Raw genomic sequence first — 20,514 nt, 5'->3', positions numbered from 1 at the left:
GACCCAAAATAGAGTAAGACTGAAATCTTCAACAGGCTCAAAGCTTCTGTAAGGCAAAAATCCTTTTCTACCAGGAGGATCCTGCCGCATTAAGCAGCTCTGCCTTTTTCCCATGCATGAAGACCCTACCTGGCAGGGTTTATCAGACCCTGCCCTCATGTGCTTACATGTCAGGAATTAACATCACACCCAGATTAAAGAGCTTTGGTAACAACCTGCTCATCTGCAAAGCCAGCTTCCCAGTGGCTGTCACCCCACCTCCCTTGCTCTCCTATGGCTCGTGATGGTTGGGTGAGCTCGCAACTGCTGGTAGGGGAAGGAGAGTTAAACACTCCCCCAGCAACAGTTCAGACGTTTGTCCTCATTTCCTTCTTTACCTGTGGCCTCACAGAGAGCCCTGGCAGGGTCATTCCAGAGCTGCTGCTCTTAAAAACAAGCAAACAGATAAACTGCCACCTTTGTTTCCCAATGGTGAGAAACCCCGCATTCCTTGTGTTTTAGTAGCTTTGGGGATTTTTAATAGTCTTTGAGGGATAAAGAAAAGTGACAGCTGAGCTATCTTTCTATTTCATCTACTTTTAAAAATCTGTTTTTTTTTTTTTAAATTTAAACACAGCATCTTCCAATCCACTTGCGATAAAAGGAGTATCAGCAAAAAGGCAAGTAATCACAAGAAAAAAAGAATTTGTAGCTGTGTGTGGTGGTGGATGTTAACTAAACGTATTCTGCTAATCATTTTGCAATATATACAGGTATCAAATTATTATATTATGTGCCTAAAACTAATATAATGTTACATGTGTTATATCTCAATTTTTAATTTCTAATTATCTATTTCAAAAAAGGAAAGAGACAAAGGGCTCGCAAAATTTATTTCAAAATGCATCCCAGGATATCTTTGGCTCCGATTGTGAGAGGACCAGCCCAACAGTGGGAACAGCTGAAATCTCTGAACCCTTCTCCCATCCAATCAACATCAGCCCAACAGAAGACTTCTTCATGGGTTTTTAAATTTGAAGCCTTCATCCCTACATGAAGCCAAAACCCAAGGCCTCGTCCAAGAAGTGGGCCATGAAATTGGGTTTGCAGTGTAAAAAACTTGATCGTTTCTTACTCAGGCCAGCTTCAGACATACAAGCTTGGATGGGAAACTGATATTAAAAACTGAAGACGTGTAACTTTTCTTATTAGGGGGACTCAAAATTTCTGCTTTGCTCTGTTGTTCTGTAACTATATTTTAGTAAGCTCTGATACATGGTAGTTAATTTTTCTTCTATGTAGGAAACATGAAAATGTATTTACACACACGTGTATATGTATATATAATGTATATTCAAACATGTACTCAGGGGAAGCTAAGGAGAGAAATTTCCAGTTAAACATGATCTTGAGAAAATCTTCCATATGTGGAAAAGTCCTCAGTTCATCTGACATATAGCGATACATACATATATACACACAGGACACTATGTATACATTTATCCCACATTCATTTAACCTCAAAACATAAAATAAATTCTTTTTTTTTTCCTCACTAAGCAAAAGCTAGGAATAACAACTCTATATACAGAATCCATCTTCAGAGGGCAATGGAGCAAGTTAAACCCCTTGTCTGTTTGCTAGAATTCAAAGGGCTGCACTTTGGCTAATCTGTTGGTGAAAGTACAAGGCAAGCAGGGCATCAATCACAAACCCTGTCCACCATTTCAGAGAGGGGCTGTGGGCAAGTGGGGGATCCAAGGGCCTTGAGTGGGCTTTCTGAGAAGTAACAGGGCCTGGGGAGGGGTTGCTGTGACAGCTTCGTTCTCCTGGTGGACAAGGAGACTCTATCAACTCCGTGTTGACCAAACATAACACGCAGGCCACTGGGAGAAGGAGAAGGGGAAGGAGGAGAGCAGGAGACTTTTACCTCACAGATCTGGGGCTAAGAAACACCTGGGTTTGGACATGTTGTCACCGGCCTCCGGCCACCACCTCAGTGAGGAACTAATTGTGGGGGTGGCTAGATGTTCCCCTGCTATGGGAAGGCTCTGCAGGACACTGACTAATTCTACCTGAGAGCAGGTACCTGAGGCTCAGGTGTGTGTAGCATGGACAGCCGCGGGAGGACAGGAGGGCGGAGCGAATTCTACTTACGGCTTTTCTGTCTGTAAGACAGTCTGTAAGAAGTGGGAGGGGGGGAGATGTTTGGGGACCAGAAATCTCAAAACTAAGGTAGCAAGGGTTGTAACCTCTGTGAAGCGGAGCACAGGTGACAGTCAACATCGGTGGGACCCCTGAGAGCATTTCATGATGTCTTAAAATACAATCGTGTATCTGTCCCACAGACGTAGCTCAAAGAGAAGGCCATATCTAGGTTCTTTAGTGGCCAAGTTGTTTGATGGCTTATGGGAAAATGACACGTGTCTCAAGTAAAATTCAACTGGCATTTTCAGCAGAAAGTCGAAGTGGACATTCAGTGGATACTGAAATGTATCTAGTCATACAAACTCCAGTCTTAGCTGAGAGCCAACATGTGCCAGGACTGCACAGTAACCGGGAGCAACAGAGGAAAACCAAAGTTCACTATTTACATCTGCAGACAAATTCTGGAAATTGCCAAGTGGAGTGAGCAACATTTGGGACTAGGGCAATCAAGTTTCTGGGAACAGATTAACAGAGCAGACACCCTAAAGTTAAGGATGAAAAATGGAAGACCCAGCTTCTGCCACAGGAAGGTCACTACCTTAAAGTACGCCCCAAGCCCTGGCAGATCTGATAGCAGCTCCGGGCCCAAGGAAGCATTCTCTGCTTTGCTCTGGGATCCTGGCTTGTCCCAGGCCCTGGATGTGCAGACACTCATATGTGAGTGAACAAGGGGCTGCAGGTCCTGGCAGTCCACTGCTAAGGGCCTTCTGTAACCCAGAGCAATTCCCCTTCCTCTCTGTACCATGCTTTCCACTGCTTGAGGACCTCATTCTGGTAATTCCACAGCAGTGGGAGAATTGCAGGAAGCTGCATTTTCACTGGCAGAGGTTCAGCAAGAATAAAGAGTAAAGGGGAACCGGTGAAATGGGAGGAAATGAAAGGATAAAGTCACATAACAGAATAATATAAATAAAGACAATGGGAGCTGGGGGAAATGGAAAGATAACTGAGGAGATGACTTTTGCTTTTTCAACTTTGGAAAATACTTCAAAATAGGATAAAATTGACTATAATTCAATGGGAAAGGGGAGAGCACATGTGTACTCCAGAAAAAGTTGATATTATAGCCATGCAAACATATTTAATACATGTGTTTGTGTAAATACATCCATACTGACGTCCAAAGAGGCTTGCCACCAACGTACAGCACTCGGAGACTCGGGACCTCAACGTGGGTCTGTTGATTTTCAGGTGTGTGACTCTGAATAATTAACATCTCTGAGCTCCAGCTTCTTTACATGTACAATGGGGATACTTCCATCTGCCCATCCTATTTCCCAAAGGTACTTAGGGAACAACTCCTTCAACAGACATTTATCGAGGCCCTACTATGGGCCAGACAGGTGTGAATATACTTTGTGATATGGAACAGAGTGTGAATAGAACATAAATTTCAGCCAACTTTTACCGTAATAATTTAGTAAGTATTATGCTTCCATGCTCCTGGACTCTGTAGCCCTCCTTTAGAAGTAGGATTCCTATAAGTAAAGTGTGGAACTTAAATTTTAAGTGGGATCTGAAAGTCTTCGAATTAATCAAAAGTCCTTGAGCTTCTCAACTCCTGCGAGTGAGCATTTCCATTCAAAAACGAGGGAGAGAGAAGAGAAGCAAATTCTGGGCTTGGAAAGTGGCCATATATTCTGAGGCTTCCAGGCAAAAAAAAAAATGTTTAGGATTTTGCCATTTAGGCCCCGACGAATTAGAATCAGAGTGGCAGACGCTTTAACAAATGGAAGCACATTTTGCACAAAAAAGCAGTGAGATCTAGGTCCTTAAAGACCCAAAGCCCACCCTAAGACCCAGGCACAGGAATGTGAGTCTTGGATGCCCAAGGGCAGCCTGAACGAGGCCTGGCATTTTGAGTTGGCTGGAGTGTGGAGTTCACTCCGATGCTCTGCTTTCCTTCGTATCTGGAAGCCATTAGGAGATTAATAAAATACGATTTTTCCCGGGACCATAAAAATCATATGATGCCTGGAAAATAGTAAAAAGACTTGACATAATTGACATGGCAAAGAAAGATGCTCCTTTGACAAAATAACAGATACCAGTGACAGGTACAGAGGGCATTTGGGAGAAGTTGAGTTTCCACTTAGCTTTTCTAAAGTCAATCTTGGTCACTTCACTGAAAATAAAATCACGAGTGTGGTTCCAGCATGTTCCACTTATCCTTTGGTTTTTGTTGTTCCTCAAAGCTTATCAGCAGCTTGTGTCCTGGGAACCATTTGTTGTCTCGCTTTGGAAATATCTGTGCCCACCTCTTGGTTTGAAAAATTTCCTAAGGTATTATTACTAGGATTTGTCTGAATGATCTACTTGGACATTTCAATGGCTATGGCCATCATGGGGTCGTAGGCCTCCAAGTACCATACCTGCTCCTTTCTCAGGTAAGGGTACGGGCTGTTGGACTGCCACATCTTACCGACTTCTCTTATGTGTTCTCCAAATTGTCCCTTCCCCTCATCACATTCATTTTCAATTTCTGAGGAGCTGTGCATTTACGATTATCCTTGCTTTCCTGGGTCCTCAGCCTTATAATGATTTCCTTCGTTCAGATTACTGGATTTTTGGTGGGATAACTCATTCTCAGACATTATAGGTATCCCAAGAAATGAATGAAAGAGGCATTCTCATTTTCTGCTATACAGGGCATAGCAGAAATTGCCTCAAATCTCCACCTTCTGATGAAAAACTGCTGGAAACTGGATCAGCTATGTTTTAAACCGGGTAGTCTCTTTCTTCACCTGATACTCTGAGAACAGTATTTCTCAGAGCACAGATGTTACTAGAAAAGAAAAGAAAAGAAAAAAAAAGATTCTATGATCAAATAAGTCTGGGAAATGCTGGATTAAATAAAATTGGAGAGCTTTCTTTCTTATATGACTTTTTAGATCCTTTGATCTGTTAATTGCACCAAGACTCTCTAAGATTGAGTTATAATATGCAGCATTTTCCCCAAATTCTTTACTCACCGAATCTTTGTCTCAAAACTTTCCTCCTGGGACTAATGTTCCAAAAGTTACTTTGGGAAATGCTTGTCTAGACTTATAACCCTTGGATTCAGTTTCTCCTGAGGAGAAAGCAGAATCATAGTGAAGGAGAAAGGGACAGGGAAGAAATGGAAAAAGAATCTAATTCTGCAAGTGCCCAGCAATACTTAAATTGAATTTCCTAAGGAAAAATGAATTTCTCTGGAAAAGTAGCAAAGTGACTAGTTTTCTTCTATTTCTTTATTTTCATGTGTTCTGATCTTCTAGTAAAGCTCAAGAGACAATGGCAACATTTTGTAGTCCCTCTTCCAGAAGATATTGTTGGTCAACCCTCAGGCCATAGGAAAAGTCAGGGCTGGAAGGAAATCAGGAATCCCTTGGAAGAGACCTTTCCCCTTTAAGTCAGTTCAGTTAACATGGGTACATTATGAACATTTAGTTTAAATCCCATCCAAATCAGGCCATTGTTCAGACTCTTAAGCTGTCACTATAAGGCTGTCACTTTCTCCTGAGAAGTAGCTCCACTCTATACATATTAGAATATATGCTTGCACTATTATATATAGAGTTTGTAAACATTTGGGAAAGACTTCCCAGCCTTCTGATGACTGTGACGTTCTGGAACTTAGTTTTATAACAACCCATATATTAGCATATGAGCTGTTGGTGATTATAACAGAGGGTATGGTTACCCTAGACCTGAGACTCCTAGTCAAAAAGGTCACTAGCCCAGAGGATCTTGTCGTTTCCTAACTGGAATCAACCTACTCATGCAGGTCTTCTTAGTCAATTCTCTTTTCTCTAACTGAAAGAGTGTAGCAAAGAAGCCTTACAGCTTTGCTGACTCCAGTTTAAAACCTCAAAGTTAGGGGCACCTGGGTGTCTCAGTAGTTAAGCGTCTGCCTTCAGCTCAGGTCATGATCCTGGAGTCCTGGAATCGAGCCCTACATCAGGCTCCCTGCCCAGTGGGAGCCTGCTTCTCCCTCTCCTACTCCCCCTTCTTGGGTTCCCTCTCTAGCTGTCTCTCTCTGTGTCAAATAAATAAATAAAATCTTTAAAAAAGATGCAAAGTTATCCTTCTGGTCAAGGGTATGTCACTTTCAAGGTGAACTTCACTGTAGAGTGAGTTCCTAAGTCATGGGCCCCTAGTTAAGTCATAGCTATCTTTTCAATTCATGTTCTGATTGACATGATCCAGAAAAAAACTGAACGACACCTGGATTTTTGTCTTCAGACTAGACAGCAAACTCCCTGAAGGCAAGGGTTCTGTCTTGTCCATCATGTTCTTTCCCAAGGCCAGGGTAGTAATTGGCATGGAATATGTGCTCCAAGTATTAGCTGAGTGAGCAAATAACCAGAAGCAGGACTCAGGTCAGTCCACCACCACCCCTCCCAGGGCCTCAATTTCTCACTTGTAGAAGAGGATGAGGTTATCTGCCTCTATGTCAGTGGGTTACTTAGAGTGGTCACTGAGATGAAGGATGGGAAAGTGGAAGACCATCACCATCCTCCTAAGAGTAGCAATGACAAAGGTGTATCCGAAGTCCTGTTGACACATCTTAGCCAGATACTTCTCAAGGGATGCTAACTCTTCTGGGAAGGGCATTGCCTTTGAGCAATGATTTCTGCCCTATGACAACCTCTAGTGTTGGTAGACAAACATAAGAGGGTCAACCAAGCCAGCAAGACCTCTATTTTGGATTTAATAATGATCTCTGGAAAAGCAGCAGGAGACTAGCTTTTGTGTGAAATATCATTCACCAGGCAGATAAATTTGATCTGGCGTCCAGTTTCTAGCAGGACATATTAACATATGTGTCTCTGTCATGAAACAAACCTGTTTGTTATCTCAGAAGGTCCTTGTGTGAATCCCTCCCCCAGTTGGGCTCCAAATCCTTCTTTCTGCCTCTGTAGGGCTCTCTGCTCCTATCTCTCTGGGAGAAAGCCCAGGGTGGCCTTCCAGCACCAATAAAACCTCACATTTACCCTTCCTGGGAGAAGGTCAAGGAGCAAAGGGCAGTGTGCCATAAGGCAGGGACCAAGAACAAGAATGAAGATGTTTCGTTGGTAGAATGCCAGGTACACTAGGATGGGTGAGTGCAGGGGAGGTGGTGGTAATGGCAAGGGGTGAGATTTGAAAAAATAAAGCGAAATCAAAGCAAAACCACAGGCATGAAGATAATGACATGAAATTTATCTCTCTCTACTTTGCTGATTGCCAAATTAAGAACCATTTTGAAAGCTAATAACATGAACTGGTGCCTTTCTGTACTTGGCTTCAGAAAACTAGATGTCCTATATGAACACCTGCAGTGTTGGGGTCTCTGAGGGCAAATGCTTCCCAATACAAGGTAGGGCAAAGCTGGGTGTCAGGGGCAGGGGGCTTCTGGGTTGGAGCTACTTCACTGTACAGCTCCAGGGAGCATTTCTTATGTTGCATTCTATATAAATGGCTCCCCCTGGAGTTGTACTCCTGGTAAAACATCTTGGAGACTTGCAATCTTAACTTCTCCTTTGGGATACTAGTGACATGAGGTGCATAGGAAACAGAGCCATCTGAAAAACATCTTAGGAGATATAAGCACCTCCTCTTCCAACAAACAGTTAAACCTCTCTTTACACAGGTAATTCCAGTAAGCCTGCCCCCTCACATACCCAGAAGTATATAACAAAGGCATTCACACTTATCCAGATGATTCTATTCCATTACCTATGGCCCCATTCCTCTGAAGTTTATTGTGTAAGTTATACTAGGATCACACACAGAAGAAGCTCATAGTACAATAAAGGAGGAAATACTGCTAACATTGACCCTATTAACCTGCTACTTTGCATTTAGTTTCGTAATTTCTATGATGTTCATCTTCAGGAGTTTTCATCCTATGCACTGTCAACAGTTTTTATATTTGGTGGGTGAATGCAAATATCATTGAGGACCACAGGAGATTTTTGTTTTTGTCAATCCATCTTTTCACTTGCTTCACTTAGTCAAGGGAGAAGATAGGGTCCAAATCAAATAAACCAGACCCCTTGACTTCACCAGCTAAAATGCAAGCAAAACTGATTTCTCTTCGTGTTGTTTTACCCCACCATTAATTTGCATCCCTAAGGAATTTTCTAGGAAAGTGCTCAGCAAACTCAAGGCTTCTCTGGTCGCCATGCTCATGGAAACAAAGTGCTTTCTCTTAAAACTCTGAAAGAGACATTCCAAAGTAACCCACTATTAGATACTGAGCCAGCAATAGACTTCATATCTATGAAAATAGAAAGGAGGGGAGGAAAGAAAATGCATAACATAAACAAGAACAGACAAAACCCTAAAGAGGAAGGAGAAAGGAAAACATTTAGACTCCTTGAGTGATGGAAATAAATACCAAAGCTATTAGTTTCAGTTCAAAGGACGTATCACTTTATGCTGTTTATTATTTCTTGAGGATTATTTATTTTATCTTAAAATATCCAAAGGGTAAAAGGGGTCCTGGAGGTAAGCGGCAATGAAACTGACCTGGTCGGGAGAGGGCCTGTGATTGGAATGTTGCGACCTCCCAGGAGACCGGTGGTGGTGGTGGTGGTGGTGGTGGTGGTAATGGTGGTGGTCCTCGTCATAGTTATCTGCCATCAGCTTCATTCTGTTCTGGGTCTGCGCAGAACAAAGACCAGAGAAGACTCCATCAAGAGCTGGAAGACCAGCCCAAGAGATTCAGGGTATAATTACAGCACCTATAGGGCTCCTTTTGTTCCCAACCCAGACGTTTTCATTTTCAGTTAAGTGGAAGCTCAATAAAGAACGCACCATGCCGTTTGGTAAAAGAGTCTTTGTCACATCCTTGAAGCTCCTATGTTCTTGGACCTACATAAGATGTAAGTGTACTCCCCCCCACCGTGTGACTTAAAAGGGGAAAAAATGGACATATACCCAAAGGTGTTCTGTTTTACGTTACCAAGCGCTCACACAGATCCAGAGTAAGCTTGCAATCACGGAACTACCAACAATCACATCCTACACTCTAGAGCAAGCAAGAGAAAGAAGCCCTGGGCAAAAAAGATGGGACAGGGCCAGGTGGAGACACAAAACTACGGACAAGTAATGGTCTTGCGAGACAAGCAGAGGGATCCACTCAAAAGCTGCCAAATGCAAAAATAGCGATGGAGAAGGTTTGTCGCTCTGGCGGCTTCTAGGGAAAGGGCTCTCTGTGGGCAATTTAACTGATAGTGCTCTTTGGGGAAATTGGGCAAAAGGAGCAGAGCTGATGTGGAAGAGCTGACCACTGTCATTTATGCCCCACTATGTTTGTCACACGAGGCAGCTAGGTGTCATGGTTTAAATTCCCAGGACATACAATTGTATTGTTTTATTATGCAAGGCAAGAAACAGACCAACAATGAGTTGACTGAACAGGGTCACAGAATCGAGAAAAATGCCTAAAGACAATGGAAAAAGGCAGATAAAAATATCCAGCTCAGAAAGCCAGGAAATGCAGAGAATACACATTTGGAGAGAAGAATGTCTGGATTCAAGTCCTGCTCAAACCTCTTTGCTGGTTCCATGATCTTATGAGAGTTAACTATTTGTAAGCTTCAATTTCCTGAACTATACAATGGGAGTAATGGTGCCTCGCTCCCTGCGGTCGCTGTGAGGAGCAAGGGATCCGATGGGCTTCAAGTGTCTGTTCAAGACCTGGCCCATAATAGGCTTACCATAAAAATCAAATGCTGTTATTATTATTATTTTTGCTATGTTTACATTGAGAAACCTCTCCTTCTTATACATGTTGTTTCCTCTGCCTGCAGTACCTCCCCAACCACCTTCCCTCACCTCTACCTTCTGTGTCTGGCTAATTCAGGATTTTTTTCTCTAGGAAACTTTTCCTGATCCCACCCCTGATGCCAGGACACGCGCACCTCCTGCTTATCGTCTCTCTGTAACCTCAGATCTGTCTGTCCAACGGGTGGTAGACTTGAGGCCGCTTCTTTCACCTGCTTCTCCCCAGAATCTAACAGGGCCCAGTAGATGTAAATACACCGTGCATGCTGCTGCAAGGAGGGAACTGAGAGAAAGAAGGGCCAGAATTCTGAAGGATGCTGCCATCTTAGAGGTGACTGCACATTTGTTTTCAGCCAGGGAAGGTCACCGAGAGTTGAGGACATCTCATGAGTTGCCATAACAATCCCACTGGTGGCCCGAGATGACAGTGAGCCATCAGCACTTCAGGAGAGCTGGAAATCAAAGGCTGGCAGAGCCTCCAACCAGTTGGAATTTTATCATGTAACATAAATAATACTCTGATAATAATTCTGGACCTAACATAGTATATTCTTGTAGTATGTTTCATCTACAATCTAACTTATCCTCAAAACTTCCCTGGGAGGAATAATTACTATCCTCACTTGCAGCTAGAAAATGAAGGTGGAGATTTTTGGCCCCCAGAGTCTCCTTCTTTCCAAAGAACATGCAGATTTCCTGGGTCTTCCAATTCTTAATCTCTAGCCTTTTCTCTTTGCCATGCTGCTAGCAGAAGAGGCAAACAGCTAATCAGGTAGAAACAGCTTTCCTATAGATGCTTTGGTTCTGCTAAGTTTTGGAAACACTTCATATCCCAATTCTATCTGCCAGGGGATGTCTCATAACGTACTCCATTTTGTGAAATGTGTACAATATTTGAAAGTCCCCATAAAAAATGCATATATATGGATAAAAACAATAAAAATAGAGAGAAAGATCCACTTAACAATTAAATAAAAAATCTCAGGCAACACTTGGCAGCTGATAGCATTTTCATCCTTCTCTTGTCCATTCAAAGCATCAGAAGACCCAATGGACAAGTTACAGCTTGTGAGAAAGAGCAGGTCATCGGAGCTGTTGCCGACCAAGTACTAGGGTCCCCTCATTCAGCCTGCCCTTGTACAAAAGATTCTGAATTCAGTGTTCACACCTAAAACTCCAGTATTGTCAGGAGTCTGTACTTTTGAACTCATGAACTAATAAATCTGAAATTGTTTCTTCTAATAGAACTCAGAGAGCCTGAAGGGAGCTGTAAGACCTGCTATGGTCAAGAAGGAAGGAGCTCACCCAAGACTGAACGATGAAGCCTAAATGAACAAATAATAACTCTGCTATTGTAAACATCATAACGTCCTTATCCTTTGGGGAAGCTCCTGTGATTTTATGAGATTATTTTCTTACCAGCAACAAGCCTAAAGTTCCCTACCTTTGAACTGTATCCCATAAAAGAATGTACAAGCTAAACAAGATGCTATATGCAGCCCTAAATGTGTCTGCTGAAATGAGGTGTTGGAGAATAGGCATGTCATGGGATAAAGACTGTAAATGAATGATGTCATCTTTCCAATTTGGTGCTGAAATATAAATAAACCATGTTGTTCATGTGAATACCAGATCTGGGGGAAATGTACACATAGCAATTGTGAGCGGAAGAGGCTTCTTTTGATTAGTCTGGACTGGAAGAGTAGAGTGTGAAACAGAGATGAATAATGAGAGTTTGGCCTGATACTCTAGACCATTTTTATTTATCTTGCTTGTAACATATCCCCTAAACTGTGACCGATTTCTTACAGGCTGGTTGCTATTTTTTCCTTCTCTAAAAAAAGTTTCACCAATCCAGCCCACTTAATCACCAAACTGAAAATGGATCTCTCTTATTTTTTTTTTTAATCTACATTACTATTCTCATCCTTACCCAATTATATTGGTTTCCTAACAAACCAAGAATGGTCTGGAAGGATAAGAAGCCATGAATAACACTCCCTGAAGATCGATGGAAAAAACTGCAGAAATTTGTAACAAGGAGAGCATTTGTTCAACTAACTCCAGACACGCTGACCAGGTGACTCTGGGTGCAATGGTTCATATCCCTGTAGTTGACAGATACACGAGGTGCCCATCACAGAGACTTAAACAGCTATTCTTCTGGGCAGTCATAACTGGAGACCCAGGAAAACTAATACGGAGTCAGAGAGAGGAGAGCTTTCCACAGCGCTACACTTGGGAACTCACGGACTCATTTAGCAATGTGCTGAAGCCCATTTTTATTTCCTTTTCAGTGTCTATCAAACTGCTGACCTGACAGGTTTGCCTTTGGCTAACGGGTGTTACATTCGTTTTACCTATATTATGTCATGACTGCTGAGACATCTCTAATCAGATTTCATTTTCCACTTCCTCTTTCTTCCAGGCGCCACCTTATTTCTCTAGGGTGAAAGACTCCTCTAACAGCTCTCCCGTCGCACTCCTACCTCCCACTGGACACAGTCTATAGCTGGAGTGACATCAACCCCCGTTAGTTCCTGACTTCAAGCTCCTCAGAGACTCCCCACTGCCCTCAGGAAAAGAGCCCCAGCTTCTCCACAACTTATAGAGCTCTTGCAGGGCAACTGCTTGCTGTTTACCTCCCAACCTCACCTCTCATGCTCCGTGTCTCCATCCCTGGGATGTGCTATTCTCTGTTCCTGTCATGTTCTTCATCCTCTCTCCCTTCACCCGAGTTACACCCATTTTAGCTTTAACACCATCACCTCCAGGAATGCCTTCCCTAAGCCTGCCTCAGAAGGGATTAGGTGCTCTTCCACTGCCTTCCCCAGGACCCCGTACCCACCTCCAAGCAAGCTCCCTTCCATCACGACACTTATCCCACTGAATGGTACATAATCACCTGCTTCCTTGGCCTTCTCCACCACTAGGCTGAAATTCTCTTGAGGGAAGCACTAGGTCTGAATCACCCTTATACTCACCATCTGCACAGAGTCTGGTACATAAGTAGTAAGTAAAAGTGTGTCAAATAAATGTATGGATATATGAAGGAATGAACAGAATGGGTATAGAGTACTTTAGAACAGATGAAAGGGAAAAGTACATAATTAGCCTCTATGATAAGCCAATAGAGTATATAACTCTTCATGTGATAGTTTAACCTTCTTATTGTATATTTGTTTTTGGTTGCTGTTCTCGGGAGTGGGAGAGCAGGTTAAATGTATAGTTTTGGAGTTGTTGGAAAAGTTGAACTGGTTTTCTTCAAGATATATTCCATTCTTTAGGAAAATGGACCCGGTGAAATACTCCACATCCCTGGTTACTTACCTCATTAAGAATAAAAGGTTTGGTGATGTTACGGGATTCATTTCCTTACTATCGCCTAGCCTTTAGAAGAGCAGGGGCCTTTGGAATACTTTTGTTAGCACCAAAAGTCAACCATGGAAAACTGAAACTTTATCCATTAACTAAAATCCCTGATGAACACCATCTGTGAAAAGGTGCCATATACACCATCTCTTTGACATTTCTGAAGAGTTTATCCAAGGAGCTCTTGAAACAAAATGAAAATCCTTGATTGACTAGTAATAGACTCAATAGCTTAATGGCAATATGTAGCTATAAAAGTGTAATATTAAAACTGCCTTTAAAAATATTTTAGCAAGGTGGCAATAATGAACTATGCTTTGATCAGTCATCTGGATCAAGTTAGCAATAAAACCTTCATGAATATGGTTTAAATAAGAAAAAAATATAATAAGATTTGTTGCTATGGGATATGGAGATAATACCATACAATAGCAATTACACTTTCTTCTATCAGGGTTTCTTTTCTCCCTCTTTCCTGCCAGGGAAATCTGAAATAGTCCAGAACTCTTCTACTGGTCTTGTTTCTGCCAAATCAGAGCAAGGTCAACAGTTCTTGTCTCGGAGCAAAAGATGGAGAAACCAGACAACAACTGGACAGTGAGGAGGAGAGGGATTTCCTGTACATCCACCAGGCCCACGTGGCAATGAATCATAATTGAGTAGGGTCTGGGTTCCAATGATTGGGTCACTCTTGGAGGACAAAAGGAGGCTAGAGGATGAAGAAGCTATTAGGGGAGTAGGCTGCGTTGGAGAACTTTATGGGATTAAGTAAGAATCAGTGATGGAAAGGCTTCCAGTCTGGACATTGCACAGAAATTCACTCAAAACTTACCAAACTTCTGTAACCCTAAACACAAGAACAATGATGTGCCACGCTAAGTGTTTGGCTGGTATGCTTTTGTTGACTCCTTGCTTTTGAGATAGCTATTCTTATGAGCCTTCTTTTTTTGTTAAGAAATTTTTCAGTGGAAGTCATTTTATTTTATATTTTTTTAAAATTTTTTATTGTTATGTTAATCATCATACATTACATCATTAGTTTTGGATGTAGTGTTCCATGATTCATTGTTTGTGCATAACACCCAGGGCTCCACGCAGAACGTGCCCTCTTTAATACCCATCACTGGGCTAACCCATCCCCCCACCCCCTCCCCTCTAGAACCCTCAGTTTGTTTTTCAGGGTCCATCGGCTCTCATGGTTCATCTCTGCCTCCGATTTCCCCCCTTCATACTTCCCCTCCTGCTATCTTCTTCCTCTTCTTTTTTTTTTTTAAACATATATTGTATTATTTGTTTCAGAGGTACAGATCCGTGATTCAACAGTCTTGCACAATTCACAGCGTTCACCATAGCACATACCCTCCCCAATGTCCCTCACCCAGCCACCCCACCCCTCTCACCCCACCCCTCACTCCAGCAACCCTCAGTTTGTTTCCTGAGATTAAGGATTCCTCATATCAGTGAGGTCATATGATACATGTCTTTCTCTGATTGACTTATTTCGCTTATGAGCCTTCTTTTACAATGAGAAAACCAAGCCCATGATTGCTCGGTTGGTGAGTCAGGGAACAGGATTGAAACCCAGGTTTCTGACTCCAGAGTCCTACAGTAATGATGTGAAGGGTAAGGTCCCAGGCCGGAGACTGGAGACAAAGCAAAGATAAACAAGACATGAGGAATTAAAGGACTCACTATGACACAGTATGGGAAGGAAAATAAAAGTGAAGGGATTGTTTACATAAATGCCTGGAGGCAGGAAAAATCCCCTCCAGCTGAGGGCAAGGGCATCAAATAACTCCAAGGGTCAGGTGCCTTGAGCTAAGACTTAAAAATTGGCAATGGATATGGGAATAAAGAAGAGTAGCCTGGGGATATTCCATGGTAAATTCACCTTGAGAGGAAAAATAGATCAATAGGGGAACTGGAATCCAAGCTGTGAGGGATGTGTGCGTCTGTGTGTGTACGTATATGTGTGTGTGTTGCTTTCTTCATTCCTGTATTGGATGTGGGGAGAGCAGGAAACATATTTGAGATGATATTTCATTATCTTATTTTTCAAAAGACCTTATCAACTTGAGACATTTTGGAAGGAATTTAAGACGGAGCCATAGGCATATGCTTACACATGTCAAACTATGACATCTCTGGGAAAATGGGCCAGGCCCTGGACATCTATGTATTTACAACTGTCTACACAATCTATTGCTACAACATCAGTCCTGCCTTGAAAACTGGTCTGATAGCCTCCAGCTCATTCAGCTGATCAGTCCTTCCTGCCAACCATCTGCCTCCCAACTTTGTGGAAGGCCCTCCCTCAGTCTTTATCACTATGCAGAGTTTAGAAGCTATTTTTGTTATCTATTCATTAAATACCCTGATTTTATTTTTAATTATTATAGAGAATGTCAGTGCCCCTCCCATATCCTCTTGTTCTACCCTAGAAGTCACGTGCAGCTTGAATGGACAGTCCTGGATTTGCTGCTGTCTTCCCACCTCAAGTCCACCTCTCTGCCTAAGGTCTTTCTCTGGCTACAGGTGCAGGTTTGGCCAGGGAACAGGGAGACCAAAGTGTGGGGAGCTCACATTCTCAGAATAATGCTCAATCTATGAGGGAGGAAGGAGGTGATGGATAAATAACTAGTGTCCCAGTCTTTTGGTGGAAGTACCCTATGGTGTTTCAGAATCTCAGTAGGTCCCTAGCAGGGGGCAGCCCTGGCTGATCATAACGGGAAAGCACACATCAAGGCACCTTTTTTGGCATTTTCACTTCCTATCTCGCTTCTCAATTTTCTCACCATGCTTCTTGGGATCACCTCCCAAATAAACTACGTGCACCAAATCTTTGTCTCTGGGTCTGTTTTCATGAGAATCCCAGAAAATGATTAATAAGCCTATGTCTGTCTAACTTTTGCACAGGACTAACATTCTGGTGACTACCAGGCCTTCCCATGGACAGCTCTTGAGATTTCTTATCACCTGGAGAGATAGATCTCTCATCTTTCTTAGGGAAGTAACATAGGACTGGTACTAATTCCGTTTCTATTTTTTTTTTTACTATTTTATTCATTTATTTGTCAGAGAGAGAGAGAGAGAGCACAAGCAGGGGGAGCAGCAGGCAGAGGGAGAAGCAGACTCCCTGCTGAGCAAGGAGCCCGATGTGGGACTCGATCCCAGGACCCTAGAATCATGACCTGAGCCGAAGGCAGACGCTTAACCGACTGAGCCACGCAGGCGTCCTGCTAATCCTGTTTCTGCCAAATATTCAGTCTGAGACCAGGCTGAATTACTTTTCCATGAGCCTCAATTCCTGAATCTATAAAATGGGCAAGAAAGGGAAGGGTGTCCTTAGCATGAACAAAACTCCACATGGATTGATGCTAGTCTACTGTTCTTACTGTACATTTATGTCTTATACATTTTGCAGTTTCTCTTTCGTTTTTCCTTCTAAAATCAAGGGAGAGAAATTATTCTGGTAAACTACTTACTGCTGCCCCTTTAGAAGCCTGACGAATTCCTGGATGGGTTGTGGATAATGATTGCAGGGAAAGCATGCTTACTTCTGTTCTACTCTCAGCTAGTGCAGCCCATGGGGGGTAATTATCTCCAGAGAAAGAGTTCTCTGTGCTCTGCTGATAATGGGGAAGTTAGGATCCTTCATGGTGGCAGAAATAAGGCCAGCATTGTGACATGGAGCCACCTGTAAATATCAATGACAACAACCAATGCTTACCTTGGCCTGCTGTGTACCAACCACAGCACTTGGCTCTTGTCACCTAATTTAGTCAGTTACACCACCAGTGATGTAGGCTGGAGGTGGGGGGCATATTCAAAATAGCTGCTATGACAGGGGCACAAACCCGTAAAAACCAAGAGTGACTCAAGTGCAAATGACCTTTGGATATCAGTCCTGGTAGAGGCTATTGCTATCCCCACTTTACAGATGAAGAAACTGGTGTTTATTTTTATTTTTTTAAGACTTATTTATTTTTAGAGAGAGGGAGTGAGCATATGGGGGGAGAGTAGGGGAGGAGGAGAGAGAGAGAGAATCTCAAGCGGACTCCCTGCTGAGCGCGAGTTTGTTGTGGGGCTCGATCTGATGACCCTGATATCGTGACCTGAGCCGAAATCAAGAGTTGGACACTTAACCGACTGAGCCACCCAGGTGCCCAGAAACTGAGATTTAGAAAGTCTATGAAGCTTACCCAAGATCACACAACTGGTAGATTTGGGATTATAATTCCAGAACCTTCTATGTAACCACTGTACCCTACTGCTCAGATCCATAAAGACTGACCCCTACATTAAAAAAAAAAAAATTAAGTTTGATTGGGGAATGGGCTCTGACTCTCTGGACACTGACTCCAGGGCTGAGAAGAGAAGAAGTTCACTTTTGATTTTAAAGTTCTCTGAAAGAATGAACTCAGACATACTGTAAAATCTTGATCAGTTGAGCTTCAAAGGAGTCCATGATGCTGACTAACCCTAATATAAATATATAAATTCAAAGTCATTATCCGCAATCCATACTAACTTTTAATGCTTCAACCAAGATGGTTTTGAAGCTAGCCTAACATATTAGCAACTGCAGACAACCAAGGAATTTCTAACATCCTGAGCACCGCTGGAGGTGGTGGGGTCTGGAGGAAGGGGAAGGCCCTAGAAGTTTCCACCACAAAGTTACTTAGTTAAGCACAGGTCTGTTTAATTAAGTAGTGGGCAGCACATGCTATACTTAGCTTTTAAACACTTGTAAAGTCCTCTTCAATCATTTATCTTACTTGTCACTGACAAGCTCTTCAAGGACTGTAACAGTATGCAGAGCATGAAGAGCCTGGGTAAACAACGCATATTTTATGTGGAGTCTAAACTGTTTCAACTCAGAGAGTCAATAGAGGGTCTCTGGAAAAAAAAAAAAGACAAAAAAACAGACTGTCCTGCTAACTAAGGATGCATTCTGTGCATGGTCTATGACGAGTTTCTTCAAAATCAAATGCCAATTTTTTAACTAAAAAGAAAAAAAGGGGGGGCAGAAGGGAAGGAAAGAAGGGAGGGAGGGAAGGAGGAAGGAAGGAAGAAAAGGGGGAGAGAGAAGACAGGAAAAAGGAAAAGAAAGGAGGAAGAAGGGAACAGAGGAGGTTATTTGCAGGCATTGGGATTCAGACTCTAAAGCTGTACTGACAAGGGAGGTCAAGGTCTTCATTCAATTCATACAGTCAACAAATATTTATTATCATTGATCTAGGCAGAACTGGTATCACCACATCTTCTCCTCAAAGAAAGAAAGAAAGAAAGAAAGAAAGAAAGAGAGAAAATACAAAACCACCCCAGGGTCTGGCCTCACAGAATTGGCTGATAGACTGGAAACTGGCCGTGAGGGTCTCTTCTAAGGAGAACTTGAAGGGTTGAGCCACCCAACAGTGCCTCAGCAAGGGACAGAGAGTCTTACATGGTGAAGGCTAAGAAGACAAGTGTCCACATACCTGGAGATGTGCAAGAAGATTCATGGGGAGTAAATGGACTTTTTAATAGTATGATTTACTTTAAAATGTATTAAATGTAATAAGTTATAATAAGAACATCAAACACAGAATTCATACACATTATATCATAAGATGTGGAAAACATTGTGAAGATGGTTCTCAAAATGACTGAAGCTTGAGACACCCCCATCAGAAGGAAAGAGCAAAGCAGCTGAGAATGGATTGCATTGCAGACAGCAGAGTCTAGGGATTTGGAATAGCCCAGGGAGAGTGACTGCATCCCTAAGAACTGTCAGAGGACAGAAGGACATTCTCCTCCAGGGACTTTTGACCGTGAGGCAGAAATGGGAGCAAATGAAATCTGGGCTTGCTCCCAGTTCTGAAGCTGAGCGGAGGGGCACAAACCCAAGACCTCCTCTGCACCTCAGCCCCTTCAAAACAAAACAAATGATAACAAAACGGGGAGAAAGGGAGGGTGTGGGCTGCTGGCCATGCTGCACACAGGGAGAGCCCCAGGGAGGGGCGGTGAGGCTAGAGCAGAGGTTTGGCAGTGCGCGGTGGGGCCTGGCAGCCAGAGAGCAGGAGGAAGGCAGGGAGAACCAGCTCAGGCTCTGGACGGAGAACAAACCCCTCTCCCCAGCCGCTCTCACACTCGGGTGGGTAAAACAACTGGAGAAAATGTAAACACGCTCATTAGTAGTTTTCCAATCAGTTGGAAAACAAATGAGAAGAGAGAAATGGCAGTGGAGTGTCCCAAATACCAAATCTATGAAACATTCCCTCTGGCGTTTATCTTCTCACTGGGTTGCTCGCTGTTTGGATTTCAGTGCCCTTACTAGCTTTATATGGGATACACTGAACTTACCCTAGCCAGGACCAATTTACTTCTACGTGGAAAAAAGAGTCTGAGTCACATATTCCACTCCGGGTAGGTCTCTGTGGACGCCCCCCACCCAGGGATACGCAGACGTGATGGGCATATCATTCGTGGGTCCTGTCACATGCCCCTCGAGCTGCTATTCCCTCAGCATGCAAAAATGAAAACTCATCCATAACCATCACCTCTTCTCCTGTAAAAAATCACCCCCAAAGAAGAGGCAAAGTGGAACTCCTGGGTTTGTGGATCTGACAGAAATCCAATTTCCAGAAAGGATGGAATCACGTTTGGATTTCATCTGGAGATGCCTGGTGTGCTGAATCATGTTTCCTGCACCCCCAGCCCCCAACATGTTAAATTAAATTCATCAAATGGATGCATTTTGAAAATCATTTTCTTTTAATCACCTATTCAGGGTAGAATCCAAAAAGCCCGATTTTCTATCATCCTGAAGTTGAAACAGCATAAGGAGAAAATATCCAAATGTACTTAAATTTGAATCTAAACAGAAGCATATTAAAGTATATAAATAATGCCTTTTCAGAGCACTAGGAGAAGGTAGGGAACCGGAAAGTTGAGGTGATCTTCTCTATGACTCTCGAGAATTTCAGGAGCTATCTCAAATCCCTCTTCTACAAATGAGGACTTACCAGAATTATTCAGATACATGCAGTGTTAGTGCTAGGTCACACCTTAAATCAATGAATCCAAGTTTACTATTTTACTGAAGGAGAGACTGAGGCTCCAAAAGGTTGAAGTTAATCACAAACCCAGGAGAAAGCCCTAGCATACTCAACTGCTGGCCCCAGGCCCTACCTCTGTCCCTGGCTGCCTTCCCTTTTG

The 20,514-nt window shown here is 42.8% G+C and overlaps 1 protein-coding gene across 2 annotated transcripts in view; it reads right to left on the bottom strand.

Moving 5' to 3' along the window:
* The window catches only part of ERC2 (ELKS/RAB6-interacting/CAST family member 2), a 936,802-nt gene that overhangs the window by 172,100 nt on the left and 744,188 nt on the right, over positions 1 to 20,514 (bottom strand). For both annotated transcript variants that reach the window (XM_088022015.1, XM_088022017.1), the window contains one exon: positions 8,683 to 8,817. In XM_088022015.1, the coding sequence (XP_087878141.1) occupies positions 8,683 to 8,817 (135 nt within the window). The remainder of the gene's footprint in view (positions 1 to 8,682; positions 8,818 to 20,514) is intronic.

Source organism: Eumetopias jubatus, unplaced genomic scaffold, assembly GCF_037043125.1.
Source record: "Eumetopias jubatus isolate StellerSeaLion01/CBP00866 unplaced genomic scaffold, mEumJub1_p1.0 scaffold_1, whole genome shotgun sequence".
Taxonomy (NCBI): domain Eukaryota; kingdom Metazoa; phylum Chordata; class Mammalia; order Carnivora; family Otariidae; genus Eumetopias; species Eumetopias jubatus.
This window is presented reverse-complemented; position numbering and strand designations above follow the sequence as displayed.